Genomic DNA, 17,475 nt, shown 5'->3' on the forward strand with positions numbered 1-17,475 from the left:
AGTGCGTATCTTATTACGAGATGGCAGCTGACCAAGCATCCCTCGCATACCACCTCAAGGCATCAATTCTGCCAGAACGAGGCGCTTGCTATGAATGAAGCAGAGTATAATATACACAGGGTGCCCCAGGTAACTTTAGCCAGAGTTTAAAAATATGCCGACACACGCAATTACGATGCCACCAAATGCATGTCGCTCACCATTGCAAATTAGTATGAGAGGGCAAGATGGTTTGACGAAGATGACGCGCTGGTCAAGACATGAATAATGTCAAAGTGCCATTGCGTACGTCGTCAAACCCTTTCCGCCAGACGTGTGGCAATACCAGCGGTGAGGGGGTAGTCGCAGATGTTCAGGCGCCGTCCGGTGAAGTTGATTTATGCCGCAGTGGTCAGGGCTACCATGATAGACAGTTAAGGGCGGCACTTTTCTTTTCCTTATTATATTCCCTCAGAAAAATCACTTAGAGAAGGAGTGGTATGCGCCACAGGTGATCGATAGCATACCCAGGAAGGGCGAGAACAGACATGGGTAATTTGAACGCGTGAGCATTAAGAAAAAGCCGACATCGGCAGCGTTGACCCGACAAATGCAAATAATAAATTTCAGGGTCCCCACAGGAATTGAACCCTGGAATTCTGCGTGACAATCAAGTACTGCACCGCCGAGCCACGCCATGCCTCGGAACTGCTTTTCAAATACACCCTAATATTCGTGAGACGTCCATTGTGGTTGCATTGCTGGCTATTCAACTTTATAAATTTTACGAATGTACTCCTAAGATACACAGCCGTTGCGTCGGGTTAACGCCAATTGTAGTTGGGTGCCATCCACTGAAGTTTATTTATGTAGCAGTGGCCAGAGGAGTGCTGGTGCTATCGAGGATGCTACCATCCTCGATAGCACCAGCACTGCTTATTGCTTCTGGTGTTGCTAATACTCATGGTACTATTAGAATCGTTGCGCAAGGGCAAACACGTTATATAAACATCTGCAACTGTTCAGCATATGCAACATTTGTACACATATTTAGCGTCATTTCATAACGCGTTGCTCAATGAAAAAATTTCACGGTCACCTTCCTTACGCATGCTTCGCATAACGTAGATTTCCAAGGTGCGTGGTGTGTGCCGAAATTTTCACACTTTGCCGCCAGATTTGAGTCATTTAAGAGACATAATGGATACGTCACTCGACACTTAGCGCCTAATCACTGTCCCGTTCCTTGCGGAAGGCGAAATTTTGTGATTGCGGGCCGCCAGGTAAAGTGAGCCTGATACCCATTCATAAGATGACGACAAGGTCAGCTCGCACGCAGTGAGCTGAGACTGGATATGTGCGTGTGCCAACACATATTTCTGTGCCTTAAGCGTTCTGCTTGAATTACGCCAGGCCGACTCGTCGTGGACTTCAATCTATCCTACACTAGAGAAATGTAAATGTGGTAAAAAGACTGTTCTCGTGATTTTGTTGCGGCGACCATACACTTTTACGAATGTTCCATTAAATAAGCCGAACAAGACGACGAAGACGTTACTTGACTTGGAAAAAGGACGAAAAAAGTATGCCGGAAAACGCGCTTGATGCGAGTGTAGAAAACAGTTCGACAGAAGCCGAATAGCTGCCACATACAAAAAGGTAATAATGCAATTACTCTTTTATAATAACCAAAAGCGTTAACCCTGATCACTCCAGATTTTCGGCAGTGCACCTGTCCTTCGTTAGTGTTAACCGCGTATGTTTTTTTTATATATGTGAACCTATTTAATACAATTGAGAGGTTGTGATTTGTGGTTGCTGGCTTACCTGATGTAGCGCCTTCCCAGTGCCACGATGAATAGCAGTAGTGGGTGAATGTCCAAATTTGGTGCCTTGGTCACAAGATAGCCCGAAAGAAATCCTCTGTAAAAAATAAAAAAAAGCCACTTTTTCATACAATGATCAATGTTCGTAGTTGAATTGATGAGCATGTGCACTTTAAGATTGGCTTAACCAAGAGGGGGAGGGGGGTTAGAATCTGCCCGCAAAGTTTTTCAATTTTGCTTGCGTATATATTCACGTACATATACGAACGCATGCACGAACATACATAAAGTATGGTTGAACATCCCCCCCGCTAAAAAATGCTGACTATACACTCCTGCAGCCGAACATGATATGTAAAAAATATTTTTTACCGTTATGGAGCTGATACTGGACAGCGAAACGCCACGAGCATAAATTAATGCAATATTGACCTCGAATTTCCACCATGCATGCTGTTTCATGTACAGCAATTTTCTGTTCGAATGTCTGTAATAAGAGCATATCTGCTCACCCAACACAGCGAGAAGATTCTCAGCGTTGGGGTGCCTGCATTCAAGGCACATTTTATGGCAATGACATGTTCCAAGAGATGTATGCTTCGCTTTGAATTGAAGGAAGAGCTTTTTTGTTTAAAAATTCATAACATTAATAGTAGAGGTTCCCTTGGTACTAAAACATGATTATAAATGCAGTTGGACATCGTTCACTCGATCCAGCCGTATGCGTTCTTATTACTGACTTTTACTACTAAACAATTCAAACAATTTTATTGGTAACGATACTTTAACGAAGCGTTTCCCGCGGCAAATCCTACACATCGTGTGAAAACTGGGTGCCGAATTATCATGTTGTCCCAGGGTAAAAGACAACTTGCCTGCTCGGTGTCATGGTCAAGAATACTTACGTTATGACAAGGAACGTCTCGACTGACATGAAGGCGTTGATTTGAACAGTGAACAAGAAGTCTTCTTGAATCCGCTTGAGGAAACGAATTATGTTGGCTGGAAAAGAAAGAAAAGTTCGTAGAATCACTCGTACAGTAAGGGGTACAATACTTCTGCTTAGACTTGCTGAATACTTTCTTAACTCCCGATATACTGTTTGTTAAGCGAACAATGCTAAAAAAAAATTCGCGACATGTTTTTCTTGGTGACACCTGAGAAGATGTATGTGTACATATTCAGCGGGGCAACCGGCTTAGTCGATTTTTGTTATGAAAATTTTCGTTCAAAACCTCAGCTAACACATTTTAGCTGAAGAATGTAACCTTGCCCTTACAAATGCCAGCCCACTTGCTAGACGTACTTCATCAGTCGCGAAATACACATGTACATTCAAGTTAAAGCTATCATCTACACCAAGGAAAGGAAAAGGTCAAACAAGCACAACGTATTTTATCTATTAATACGCAGCAGTAAGAAAGTGTAGGTGATTAACAGTTAACGAGGCAGCAGCTACAACCATCCTCATGTTTATAGTTATGAAAGCCGAATGAAACGGACAGAACAGGAAAAAAGTTTCGTGGTGTGCACACTTATGCACGTTCTAATTACTTACAGCTGGCGTGCAGGTCCCGTAGCATGTGGCTGTGTCCCAGAACGATCCACGTAGCAGAGAAGACACGCACACCATGAATGAAACCGAGCTTGTTGGAGTAGTCACCCCAATTGGGCATGTCCATCAGTTTCTTGAAGGCCCTTCGAAGGGAAACGGACTGCACCGAATCGGAGAGGTAGCCTGCGCAAGAAAGGGGAACCACTTGTCATGTCTTTGCGCCTTGCTTACACGATGGAGTGTAAGACAAGCGTTTACATTTCACCGGAGAAGAAAAACGTTCCCGCAAGGAGCATGCAATCTATCGATATGACCAATTGCTGCTTAATGCTACCCTATAACATAATTATAATTCGTAACGCCCATCAAACTCATTTCAGGGTGAACTCCTGAGAGAGCGGGTAGGAAGGTGCGTGTCTTCTTGATTTCGCAATTCGCTCGCTGGATTTCCTGCCGACTGGTTGTGCCCTCGCGATCTTCGACGACAGCGCAGTTCTGACCGACGAGGCTCGCCCTAAGCCATCTCCTGACGCCGATCTCCGACGACAGCGTTGCTCTGGCCAACTGGGCTCGCCCTACGCCATCACCTGACGCCGACAAGAGCTCTCGCCGAGTGGTGCCCCGTCCTCGGACTCCTGCGACCGTCTCCATCTTTCCTATCTTATCCTTACTTCCGTCATTCGCTGTCCCTGTGCCTCGCTGTCTCCTTCCCCTCTCTATATCTCCTTACCTTTTAATCCTATTCATTTAATTCCTCCTTTACCCCCACCCATCGTGAGCTACTGTTGAGGTGTCCTCCCCCTGAGAGACAGTTACGGGGCTCACTTTTCTCCTCTTTCATTTAAAATCACCCCTCACACCTCTTCGTTCTTTGGATGATTCGTGAGCTGCGGCCTTTACGTCCTCTCTCGCCTCGCTGTGCGTGACCTGTTGTTTTCGGCCTCACGTGGCGTTTCTGGACGGTGGCCCACTGAACGAAACATCCGTGAAGTTTATTTTTTGCTTAAACGTTTTTTTTTGATAACAGCGTTCCTGTCTCACCCTATAAATCCAGCTACAGCCAGCGACAACTTCTTCCACAGGCTCTGTATAAGTCGTCCGATCGAAGCAGGAATGACAGGTAGGCTCAACCGAAACTTTACTTACTTATGAAGGGGTGGTACTTCGGTTCCTTGATTTCTTCCGTCGAGAGAATCGTCCTGTAGATGTCGTAGGCAGTTCCGAAAAGAATGAAGGCGGTCCACAGTACGAAAAGGCACCTGCAGAGACGCACGTAAAGTGAGCGATTTCTCCTACGTGTTTTTTATGAGCGCTGACGTCAGAAATAAAGCTGAAAGCTGGCAACCAGAAGGCGGCTGTGTGATACGACCGCAGTACGCCATCATTTATGGGAATCATGAAAGCGTTGAACTGTAGAGAAGCACTTCTAAATAATAATGACGAATCCTGCAAAATTTTGTTGACAGCCGAAAGAACAGGAATAGATTGACGATATCTGATGTCATGTTTGCTTTTGGTTCCTGCTCGAAGTTGAAGAATATGCACAAGCGTATATGCAAACTCAGGTGCCTGTATAAAGCGATCTCCCCCCACCTTCTCGCACCCCCTTGCTCAGATACGCACAAGAAAGAAAAAAAAATTCAGGCTGTAAAGTAAGTTCCTAAAGCAGACAAACGTTATATATAGTGACTAAATTGTTTTTTAAGCTTAACCATTGGTGCTTTTTAAAAAAGCGTTGCAGTTACATCAGCCGAACTCGAGGACAGGTGATTGACCCCGTATACAGAAACACTGTTTGATTTGAACTTGACTTGCCATCGACTTCAGTGCAGCACGAACGCGTTTCGAACGCGTTGTCTTTAGGCTGTACCAAGGTAGCACAAACGCACAGACTGTTTTCGAACGCGCTGTACTGAAGGCGGTTTTAAGACAAGTTCAAGTCGAGAAGCATTTCTGAATACGGGTGTAAATGTCCGTCTACGCGCACTGAGCAAGTGCGACAGGAACGTCTCAAATGATTACCGATAGATTTAATCTATTTCAACTAATAAAATGTTTCTTAACATGAATGACCTTTATTGTCACCACTTCTGTACATTTGCTGTGTTGTGGTGTTGTGCCCTATCATTAGGGTTCCTCTCACCCTTGTATTTCTGCACGGATTCTCTCTATTTAGACTGCCTTTGTTATATAGTATTATTATTATTATTATTATTAACTCCTCTCACGTGATGCGTGCAGCAGCAGTGGATTGTTCCTCCGTACATTGAATAAACGATTGATCGATTGATTGTAAAGTATAGGGTATTCGTCGTCACTTACACAATCAAGGTCTGTCGTCGATCTAATTTGACTGGCTCTTCGGTCTTGCACCACGCAGCCTTTATGTTGAGATTGAGATTGCCGACAACTGCATGAGGGTTAAGAAGACAAAGTCGTTTTTTTTAACATTGGTCATAACAAAGAAATGAATGATTGAATGAATGACTGAATGAATGAATGAATGAATGAACGAATGAATGAATGAATGAACCTGGCAATAGAGCCCAAGCTAGCTGTGAAAGTTATTTCCGCAACGGCTCTACAGGTACAAAAGTCATGCCAGAATAAGAGGTAATGTCATGCTGTTTTATTCTCCAAGAAACTGAAGCAGTGGATGCCGTAGCGGTACAAAACAAATAAAACCGTAACGTGCGTGTGTAGTTTGCTTTAGAAATGGTAAGATGCATGCAAAAAAAAAGAAGCTTGTGCACGCGTCTATAGTACATTTTCTATATCTAAAATAGGTTCAGCATTAAGTTCGGAAGCAAATGTCGTCCATGACACTCGAAAAAGCTCGTGTGAAACGCGATAGCAAATGACATCGTCTTGGGGGGAGGGGGGGACGAAAGGGCGAACTTACAGTGGTCGATGATCACTTGAAGGTCCTCCCGGTTGCATACCGAAGGCAGACAAACGCCGTACTTGAGAAGGGGGATGATAGACACGAACTCCTTGTCATTGATTTTGGAAATGTTGCCGATATACTGTTGGACGGGAAAAAAACAAGTGTGTTACGAAGTGCTTCTGAACTATTTCATTTTGTGTCTGCGTATTTCCTGACATTATGACGAGATGGTGAAATGTTTTTGCATCAGTTACCGAGTGTAAAGCTCTTTCTCAGGGTGAGGGGGGGGGGGTTGGCACTCAATATATGCGCTATATTTAGTGTTTGCACACACACTTCATTGCATTCCAAGTTGATATGGTATAAGGTGTTGGAAATACTGCAGAATTTTACATTCTCTTGTGTACGTCGCGAAACACTTGATGATTTGCAGGTGCTGTGGAGGTAATTGCGCATTTGAAAATGGTGCAGTCTGGCGTATCTTTCTTCTTTTCGTTTCCCGTATGATCGCAGCCAGTTCTGTCGAAATGCCCCGTCGCGGTGGTCTAGTGGCTAATGTGCTGGGCTGCTGATCCACAGGTCGCGGGATCTAATTCAGGCTGCGACGGCTGAATTTCCAATGGAGGCGGGGATGTTGTAGGCCCGTGTACTCAGACTTCATCACCATCATCATCGTCGTCTTCATCATCATCTCGAAGTGCTGTTCTCTTCCGAGGCTGTACGTTACTTTCGTTTTCTGCAGGTTAATTTTGAGACCTACTTTTCTGCTCCCCTTGTCTAGCTCCATAATCATGAGTTGCAATTCGTCCCCTGAGTTACTCAGCAATGCAATGTCATCGGCGAAGCGCAGGTTACCAAGGTACTCTTCATTAACTCTTATCCCTAACTGTTCCCATTCTAGGCATCTGAAATCCTCCTGGAAGCACGCGGTAAATAGCATTGGGGAGATTGTATCCCCCTGCCCTACACGCTTCTTGATTGGTATTCTGTTGCTCTCTTTATGAACCACTATGATAGCAGTTGATCCCCTGTACATTTCTTTTAGGAAGTTTATATATGCTTCGTCGACACCCTGATTCCGCAGTGTCTGCATGACTGCTGATATTTCTACTGAATCAAACGGCGTCTCGTAATCTATGAAGACTATGTGAAGTGGTTGGCTATATTCTGAGCCTTTCTCTATTACCTGATTGATAGTATGAATGTGGTCGATTGTTGAGTAGCCTGTTCGAAATCCTGCTTGATCCTTTGGTTGATGGAATTCGAATGTTGTCTTAATTCTGTTAGCAATTACCTTTGTAAATAGCTTGTATACTACAGAGAGCAAGCTGATCAGCTTGTATTTCTAGTCCTTGTCATCTCATTTCTTATGTATTAGGATGATGTTAGCATTCTTCCAAGATTCTGGTACTCTTGCCGTCAGGAGACACCTCGTAAACAGGGTCGCTAGTTTTTCTAACACAATATGTCCTCCATCTTTCAGCAGATCTGATGTTACCTGATCCTCACCAGCAGCCTTGCCTCTTTGCATGCTCCCCAAGGCCTTTCTTACTTCTTCTGTTATTACTGGCGGGGTGTCATCAGGTTTGGGTCCCCGTTAAGGAAACCCAGATGGTCAAAATTTCCGGAGGCCTCCACTACAGCGTCTCTCATAATCATATGGTGGTTTTGGGACGTTAAACCCAACGTATCAATCAATCAGTTTTGTCAAAATTGTCAAAAGCCGTACTATCGCCGTGTAACGGTGAGTGTCGTCAGAGTAGTGCCTTCAGCTTCGGATAAATTCACAACTAATAACGTTACGAAAGTAGTATTCCAACTTTAACCTTCTTGAACTGAAGCCCGAAGCTTCAATTCCTGTACCGCAGGCGCATGCTTTATAAGACGGTATCCTTTCAGACATAACCGCGTGTAAGCAAGCAGGCGCCGCTTCAAAAGTCTTCTAAAATGGCGAGCCTCCTGAGGAACTCTCTTCGAGCAAGCCAGCGTGGTGAAACGCTGACGTGCTTACACAAGGATGACCCGGCAGGTCGCTGAGTCGCCTTTCAGACAAATGTGGTTGGTGATAAGAACGTCATCAGCAGCGCTATAATACACTTACTGACAGAGGATTTCCTTAGTAATTTGCTTCACCATCCCACAATGAAAGGTATAATACCTGCAGTACTGTTGGATATACATTTCCGCCTCTCTTTCTCTCTTTGTCACAGGGTAGGGCTGCACGATTAGCGCCAAATGGAACCCGAGCATCGGGCGGCGTGCATTAGCAATGGTATGGTGCGCGCCCTCCAGTCATCGCCGTGGGCAGGCGCAGTGCTGCCAAACCTGAATGCTGCGTGCCTGTAAATGACTGCACGGTGTGCACTATACCATCGCTAATGCTCCCTGGTGTCAAGGTTTCATTTGGCGCCGATAGTGCTTACATAAAACACTCCATGAAATGCTACTAAAACGCTGTTCGCCCCATTTGGAAATGTTAGTCGTTTATGTGTACCACCGGGTATGCTTGGAACTCGAAAGCATCGATGGTGCACAATCCAGGTATACCTGTTGGAGGGAATCGAAGCTTCTTTCACCGTCAAAAGTCTTATACTTTTAAAAGGCAAATCAAACACTAAAATTGACCGCCTGCGTCGACCGTCATCCCGCGGTGTCACCATCAACATGAGTGCACGATGCAAATAATGGCTAAGGCTTAGCTCGGCTAGTCCCGGTTATGCAAGCGAAAACTTATTCACTTGGTTAGGCTTGTTTACCTTCGTAACCGAAGTACAGGGGAAGCACAGTTTGCCAACCGAACGATATGGCATGGCTAGTCGAACGTACCGTACTGCGCGCACTCAGTGCCGTTGCTTCGTCAGTTTTCGAAGCCGTCGCCGCACTTGGGCGCAGTCGGCCGCTGTCGACGCAAAAAATGATAGGCCTACCAGCCGCTCGTGCTCACGTGCTCCCCGGCTAGCATATGCACGCGCTCCTTGCGTTTTCACCTCGCATACTGGGGAAGGTTGTTCGGAGAGGTAGACAGAAGAGCCAACGAACGCGTTCGCTGTAGGTCTGTGTTCAAATGCAGCGCCAAATTAAATTTCGCAGGGCTTGTCACAGGGTACCATAATCATCATTTTTTATCTGTCAAAGGCCTATTCAAGGCAGTTACATAAGAGGGTGGGGGCAATATCAGGGGCATGTCATGACACAAATGCAGTGTTTTAACAAGCAAAGTAAGTACACAACATATAAAGAAAAAGGCGTGGTAAAGTGGGATGGTGTAAGAACTAGTACACGTGGTAGGTGGACGGACGCGAACACCAATGAATACCTTAAAAAGAAAAAAAAAACATTATTGTTGAGAAGAAGCTAATTGACGAGCTGCATGGTGTCAACGTTAGCTAAAAAACAGAACAACACTTTGAATGTCTTGGTGGCGCTCCTAAACAACAAATTCCTGAAGACTCCAGTGTTAAATTGCCGAGGGCAGGAATGATTTGTTAAAAAGTCGACTTGATCCATGGAGACCTCTAACACTTTTTGAGAGTTTAACAGTTCACTCGAGGTGCGAGTTCGTGGAATTAGTAGAGTGTCACGGAGATGACATGCGTTCTTCGCTTCAAAGCCATGCGGAGATACACAGTGGAACTCGCTCGACTATAAGCCAGAGAAGCTTTCGCTTTAAAGACCATCATCACTTGGTGACGTCACCATATGATGCCACCATTACGTCACAGATAGTCGAAATTGGTGACTTCACCACGAATTCACAATGACGCCAAATAGCATGACGTCCTCGATCGCATGTCGCTTGGTAAGGTTGGCCGATCACTGATACTGTGCAGTATCTCGTGAGGTGAAGAAAGCTTGCAATGCCTCCAATCTTGGCGGTGATGCTAAACCAGGTCAAGTGCAGAAAACTTTTGGGGTGAGGCAGGGGAGTATAAGTACATCGACTGACTCAGAAAGAGAAGATGGCATTTGCTTTGAAATCTTCTTACTAGAATGTACAAAGGACCCTGTAAGTTCTCTCTTAGTTTCTTTTTTATTTAACTTACGCTCTTGACGTCGAAAAGAAGAAAACACACAAGAGCAACATGACGTCATTCTCTCCGCTCCTCCCCCCAAAGGCAAGTGAACGTCTTGTCAAACGCTATCTTACACGGCTTAACCGCTTAACGAGGCAACATACAGGCCACGTGCTGCAACGCGCACAGGCACTTACTTCGAGATTGTGGTGCTTGAGAAACTTTTCGGCGATTTTGTACACCATGGCTGGCAGGTCGGAGCCATCGTGGTACATGTGTACCATGCAGTATTTGCCCTGGAAGAGGTTCTCGTTGTGCCTGATGGACAGACACAGGTCGTAGGCGCCGTACACTGCGATGCGGCCCTGGGTCGCGCCAGCTTGCGGCTTGCCGATAGCGTCCACCACTGTGCCGACAAAAGAGAAACCACACAAACAATGTAAAAATGCGGAAAACAGACACAATAACAAAGCCGAAAATAGGCTTTGCACGACTCTCAAGAGGGCAAAAGTTCGGCTGGGTTGAAATGTTCCTGCTTCTTGTTCTGGGGGCATTCTTTCACCCGTGCCGCTACACCACTTTCTTGTTTCTTATAAGGTTGCCGTAGCTAGACAGATTTACCTTCCTTTTCTATATAATGAACGTTGCGCAATACGCATTTAACGAAACAAAAATCGGCATACTCCTTATTGAAGTTGTCAAAGTACGCGTAATCACGCGCGCCGCTTGGTCACATGAATTTCCAAAGCCAGCACATGAGTCCTGCTCGTGTAGAAAACGACGTAACATGTAATAAAATTTATCATGTGCAATTTATATGCTAGAATATATATCAAACTAGCTTCTTGAAGACGTAGTATGTGTCCTGATAGTTTTAGTGCGCTTGAAAACAATTTTAAACTTCGTATGTTTTATTTCTCTTTCTTTCTTTTTCATTCTTTCTTTCTTTATTTTTTCGTTTCTTCTTTTTTCTTTCTTTCTTCTTATTTGGCCATGGTGCAAGTTTCTTTTTCCCCACAGTGAAAAAGTTGGCTTTTAGTTTTTCACTCACGATATCGTGAGGCACGCACTCAAAAAAAAAAAAAAATTCTACTACCCATGCTTGCCTCTCTCAACATCACTTACGTTTGCCTCAAATAACAATTCAAATGCATAAATTCAGGGAAATGGCTGCTATTGCCACACAAATTGCATGGTTAAATTAGTTCTTTTTTTTTGCAGATAACATCATGCTATTATCAATATGCTGGCGACTCGAGTCAAGTGCAACTGCGAGAGTGTAAACTGTGGTTTGGTGTAGTGTGTGTGTTTAGCTCGCCGAGACGCAGGAGCTTGATAGAATGGCATACATTAGCTGGCTGAGTAAGTGCCAGTGGTTGGTGAGAGGTCGTAGTTTTACGTTTAAACGGACATTTCCCGATCGCGCACAACGCGGCCAATGAGTGAGATGCAGGGTGGCTGTTTAAGCTGTCGGTAACTTTTGTTCCGACGGGCAAAACTTCTCAGGTGAGCACCACTGCCGGGTTCAGCGGGTGCGAGCCTTGAAACTCTGATCGGCGAAGTGGAGCACGTGAAGCACGTAAAAAACAGAAAGAAAGAGATAGAAAGATAGGAGAAAGGAGCATAGACACTGAGAGAAAGAAAAATACGAAAGAAACAGGAGAAAAATAGAAAGACACGGGGGGAATAAGGACATAAACGGGTAGAAAGGAAAGGAAAAAGGTAGAAAAAAATAAAAAAAAACAGGCACCGAGAAAGACATTGAAAAAACAAAACAGAGAGCAAGACGCGAAGTGGAAGAAAGAGAGGAATGCGGAGAAACAAAGAAGGAGATATAGTAAGATTGAAGAGGAAGTGATAAACAGGGAGAGAGAACGAATAGGAAGTAAGATATAGAAGGATAGAAGGAATGAGAAAGAAATAGAAAGAAACAGTTTCATGAAAGAGACTAAAAGGGCAACAAAGAGAACAAAGAAAAGAGAAAAAATAAGGGGAAACTAGAAAGCCGCACAGGTGCATTCTTTCTTGACGCTTGGCGTCATTAGTGCTAAGCTGTCGAAATCCTTTAACTTGGGAGAACCTGCGATAAGGGCACAAAAGTAGTTTGTGCGTGTTGTTAGTTTGCTTTTTTTCCCATTAGCAACTCGACTTCGTCGAACTGCTTTCGACAGCATTATTCTTGCAGCCTTCATTTATGAATCACATGTGGAAAACACTCTCACTGCAGCGCGGCAAATTTCCTAAGTCGCTGTATTGTGAGACGCCGCCTTTCCGCGTAGCGACGTTGCCTGTATTGTCCTTGTAACGAATGCAGTGACCCGAATGTCAAATTTCAAGTTTATTCTTCAGTTATTAGTACAGAAAAAGGAACAGTATACAAATTATGTATACAGGAGGAGGTTCGAAAGCACAAGGCTACAGGGGTACCTCCTGTTCAAAATGGGATTACAGAAGTTTACTCAATCAGCAGTAACAGTGAAAACAGAGAGATCAGTAAACTGATAAAACCAACATAACTAAGAAACAAGTAAAAAGAAGAGTGGAATAAACAATATAACAGGATAAAACATCTAGTAGTTTATCAGTAATGAATACAATTGTTTTTTAAATAAACCAATCGTCGAGCATTGTTTGATGTGAGATGGCAATGAATTTCATAACACTTAATGCTTAATTTTTTGAGGCATCCAGTTTTTCAAATATCTACGGCCGACAAAAAAAAGTGACTGCTACAGAGCAACCGGTTGAAATATAGTGAACGACGGAGAACTAAATTTAGCGCAAAGTGGCTGAACGATTTGTTTCATACATCAAAAGACGTTTGGGCGTTTAGACAGTTCAAATTTCGGAAACGATAGCCCACTTAGGGAACATGAGACAACGTGAACACTATCAGGCGTCCACGTTCATCTTGTCTCATGTTCGTTTCATTCGCTGTGGCTCTTGAAGTTCTTTTGCCCCGCCGCGGTGGTCTAGTGGCTAAGGTACTCGGCTGCTGACCCGCAGGGCGCGGGTTCGAATCCCGGCTGCGGCGGCTGCATTTCCGATGGAGGCGGAAATGTTGTAGGCCCGTGTGCTCAGATTTGGGTGCACGTTAAAGAACCCCAGGTGGTCTAAATTTCCGGAGCCCTCCACTACAGCGTCTCTCATAATCATATAGTGGTTTTGGGACGTTAAACCCCACATATCAATCAATCAATCAATCAATCAATCAATCATTTTGAAGTTCTTTTCCACAGGGGGCACTGAAATCACAACGACTTTCTTTCGCACGTGCCCTTTTCCATTGGACAGTCTGTTTCACTGAGGCTACGCCCAGATCAGAGCTGGCTGAAACTTTCTGTGGGGAGCAGCTCTAGCGTAAAATGGTCTTTGAATTCGGGTCCTGACCTGGCTAGAGTAAACGATCCCTAACGAGCTTTTTGTTTAAGGTTCCTTGTCATATTTTCAGCGAGGTCTGTATTTACGCCCGGAAATTTTTTATAAATGATCTGTTACGTACACTGTCCTGCGCTGGGCGTGGTTGGAGGTGAGTAATCGAGGTCATACCTAACTGGAGTTGGTCGCAAATCCTTGCTTGATATGACAGTGTTAAGTGCACAGTTTGCGATATACAAGCGTCATTCGTAAGAACCGTGCAGGGATTTTCTTTCTTTCTTTCTTTCTTTCTTTCTTTTTTTATTTCTTTCTTTCCTTCTTCCTTTCTTTCTTTCTTTCCTTCTTCCTTTCTTTCTTTCTTTCTTTCTTTCCGTTCATCTGGGACGGTAATATCAGGCAAAACAAACAATAATGAAAAAACCCTGATGCACATGGCAAGATCGATACTTCTGGTCTTGGAGGTACATGCATAGTTATTTTTTTTCCTTCTTTTGATGCGACGGTATAGTACACAGTGCGCACCCTTAATGTCTTCTTTGTTTACTGACGGATGTATTTTTACCAATACGGACGTAATGAGTCCGAAACTATTGGCGCTGGTGGCGAGGCAATTATCGGTCGAAACGCTTGACGTGGGGCGTATGGGAAAGCCCGCGCAGGGCGCGCATATCATTGGGCTGCCGAAGGCGAACGATTTCTACATGTCTGTATGCAAATCGCATTAGGAGAGGGCAAAGTCTGTGCTTGAAAGCAGTATCGGCGTTTTCAATCGACGTGTAAATATAGCCGCTGATGTACTCGATTTCGCGTAAGTATTGAAATCCTCATGTTGTGTTGCAGGGCGTTGTTCGTCGGCGGGTTCGAATCCCCGCGCCTGGCTACTGTATTCCACTGTATGTTCCTATATTAAAGCCCTAATTACGGTGGAATGCGAAAAGCACAAAAACGCTCGTGTACCTTGCTTGAAGTGGCTTTCGGTAAGGTGTCCAGTCATAATCAATCTGGATACCACCCATTAAAACTTCCCTCACAAAAACGCTATTTCTTTCTGAAAATTTAGGCACACTGCGGCCATATCTATTGTAATACCGAGCTCATGTCACAAACCAACGCAAAGAGGATTCTTTAACTGTTACTAGATACTCCACATGTGTGCTTGGATAAGGTTGTCGTACCGAGACATACTGCAGCTAAAATATTCATTTGAAAAAAAAAGTGGTGCAGATGTGTATGAGCAAAAGAAGCAACAATTAATTCTGCAGTTTATTTTCGTGTGGTTTTTGAGTAACCGAACATTGTAGTTCATGCAGGTCAGCGGTCGGTATACTTGCCTGTTTGTGCATGTGTACATTTCTTTCTTCTTCTCTTTTACATCTCTCAGTCCTCTTTCCAACACCTATTTCCCAAACCTGTGCATGGTAGCAAACTGGTTCCCTGCCTCTCAATTTCATCTATTTCTGCCTCCATTTCTCTCTTCTCCTTTTCTCTATGTCTCCTGTCAGTTTCTAGATTTGCGTTCGGCGTCAATTTGATAAGTAGAACGACTGTCTCAGGCTTCCACTTCACAGCGAGTTTGATTACGCAAGTGTATATAATTATTTAACCTCTAAACGCCTGAATGGCACATTTATTTACCACTTTCGAGGTCTAAAATGAGAAAACGTTCTTGGTGAAGTACCGATTAGCTAGAAGTTCGACCGACGTTGTAGGTTTACTACTTTGGTGCAGCTGAGGATGTTTGCATGCCAAGCGTGTTCTTCCTGATCCTTAAAATCTCTGGCGCCCCGCTACGGCACAAAAAAGGCGCGATTTGCAGAACTTTTCGCATGCGCTCATGTTAGCACGCGATTGATTGATTAACTTGTGGGGTTTAGCGTTCCAAAACCAACATACGATTATGAGAGACGCCGTAGTGGAGGGCTCCGGAAAAATCGACCACCTGGGGTTCTTTAAAGTGCACCCAAATCTGAGCACACGGGCCTACAATATTTCCGCCTCCATCGGAAATGCAGCCGCCGCAGCCGGGATTTGAACCCGCGACCTGCGGGTCAGCAGCCGAGTACCTTAGCCACTAGACCACCGCGGCGGGGCATGTTAGCACGCGAAAACTCGCGTCTGTGAGGGTGGCCTTAAATCTACAACAGTATACTCGAACTTACAGTTGTGACATATTCTGGGCCCATGGCAAAAGAGCACCAGTGCGTGACGCGCTGCGAAAGCGCTGTTGACTTTCTTGCATACGACGAGCCTGAATGAAACTTTGTCAATTGTGTAGTCTACGCGTGAATGGCTGTATATATGTATTATGTTCTTATCAGTGTATATATCGTAGTCATCACCCAGCACTTAGAGTATTGCATATGAGGCGTATAGCCAGGCGAACACCTCCAGCTCTTCACTAAAATATTTCTCTCTCGCTTCACAGAAAGGGTCGTATCAGGTTAGGTTCAATTTAAAAGGACGCTATATTAGATTATACGCGGAAAATTTGTGCCAAAGTCTAGAAGTTTGCATTCCGATTTAGAAGTTTGCATCGCATTCCGATCGCCGTCAGAAATTGAAAAAAAAAATATATTTCGGTTTTCCGGGTACGTAGGAGTAACTTCCCCAGTTAACGACTATGACCAACGGCATGTGCGTAGACACTAGAAATTCGTAGCGTGTTGCTGTTTGCCCCTTCTCTGTCAAGGGCAGGCAGACAAGACTTCCCGCTTCTTTTCGTTCCCGATATTTAGTTTGTATTTCCTTGTATCAATCTGCGTTTGCGTGAACAGAGAGGCGAGTGCTGGCCATCGATCGCTGGCGCGTGGCACAGCTCCACCGTGCACGCCTGGTCACACGCGGTCATGCACTTGAATAACAAGCGGAAGCTGCTATGCGGAAAGACCGGCGGCTCAATGTCGAACGCCGTCTGTACACGTGTGTGCTGCGCCCCGTCGCCGTCTCCTTGTCCCGAATGATTTCGTCGAAGCGCGGCGCTCCCTTTAATTACGCGATGACAGGTTACGCATTTCTGGCGTCCAGTATAAGGTAGAAATTGCGTTAACGGGCTGCCAATTGCGCACTCTTTCACGTTCGAGCGTTCTCATATAATAGATGAAGCTTGGAACAGAAACCGACCGAGAAATAGAGATAAAAAATCTTTTGTATATATATAGATTTAGGTACTCAGCGTTACCCCACGGAAATTCAAAATACATGCGAAGTGTACACAGCAGAAATGCCAAAGCTATTAGCTGACTTGAATAATAATTCACTGTATTACGAACACGGCATAACCCTTCTATGTACGACCCATCTCTTGATAAGGAAGAGACTCATCATTGTGAACCACGATAAAAAAAGACAACCTTTAAACAATTTGAGTTCGTGAAAATATTATGTAAGGGCTTCCACTTTGTAAGGAAAATACAGTGGCTAAAGAGTTAGCGCAAAAAAATTAGGACAAAATTTTCAATAACCTTTAGGAAAGTACCTATATCTGCGATACCTCCCCCCTGCGCTCTCTTTGGAGTATCGATAACAGAACAACAAGTTATTCATTCAGATTATGTAAACTTCTACGAGAAATACATGGAAGTAGGCACCATAGTCTTTTCCAGGGGCTTAGACCTTCTCACAAATACATACAAGCGTGGTGTAAACGACATCAAATTGCCAGAAATTATGGACTAAAAAAACAAATCGCAAATAATCACAAATTCTGTGATACTAAAAGCTGAAAAGTATGAGTGCTTATAAGAAAGATTAAGTGCCAATATGAAAACTGAAGAAAAAAAAAGGCGCTTCAGAATTGAAAAAAATTTAGGCACAAGCAAATATAGGCGAGCACGTGAT

The 17,475-nt window shown here is 44.3% G+C and overlaps 1 protein-coding gene across 1 annotated transcript in view; it reads right to left on the bottom strand.

Annotated features, from left to right (window-relative positions):
* Positions 1-17,475, bottom strand: part of LOC119161389 (nose resistant to fluoxetine protein 6) — a 34,285-nt gene that overhangs the window by 9,511 nt on the left and 7,299 nt on the right. The window contains exons 2-8 of the mRNA XM_037413828.2: positions 10,458-10,666; positions 6,263-6,386; positions 5,683-5,770; positions 4,507-4,619; positions 3,364-3,543; positions 2,711-2,807; positions 1,807-1,902 (exon numbers count right to left, since the gene is read on the bottom strand). Coding sequence (XP_037269725.2) covers positions 1,807-1,902; positions 2,711-2,807; positions 3,364-3,543; positions 4,507-4,619; positions 5,683-5,770; positions 6,263-6,386; positions 10,458-10,666 — 907 coding nt within the window. The remainder of the gene's footprint in view (positions 1-1,806; positions 1,903-2,710; positions 2,808-3,363; positions 3,544-4,506; positions 4,620-5,682; positions 5,771-6,262; positions 6,387-10,457; positions 10,667-17,475) is intronic.

The sequence above is a fragment of the Rhipicephalus microplus genome, chromosome X (assembly GCF_043290135.1).
Source record: "Rhipicephalus microplus isolate Deutch F79 chromosome X, USDA_Rmic, whole genome shotgun sequence".
Classification (NCBI taxonomy): domain Eukaryota; kingdom Metazoa; phylum Arthropoda; class Arachnida; order Ixodida; family Ixodidae; genus Rhipicephalus; species Rhipicephalus microplus.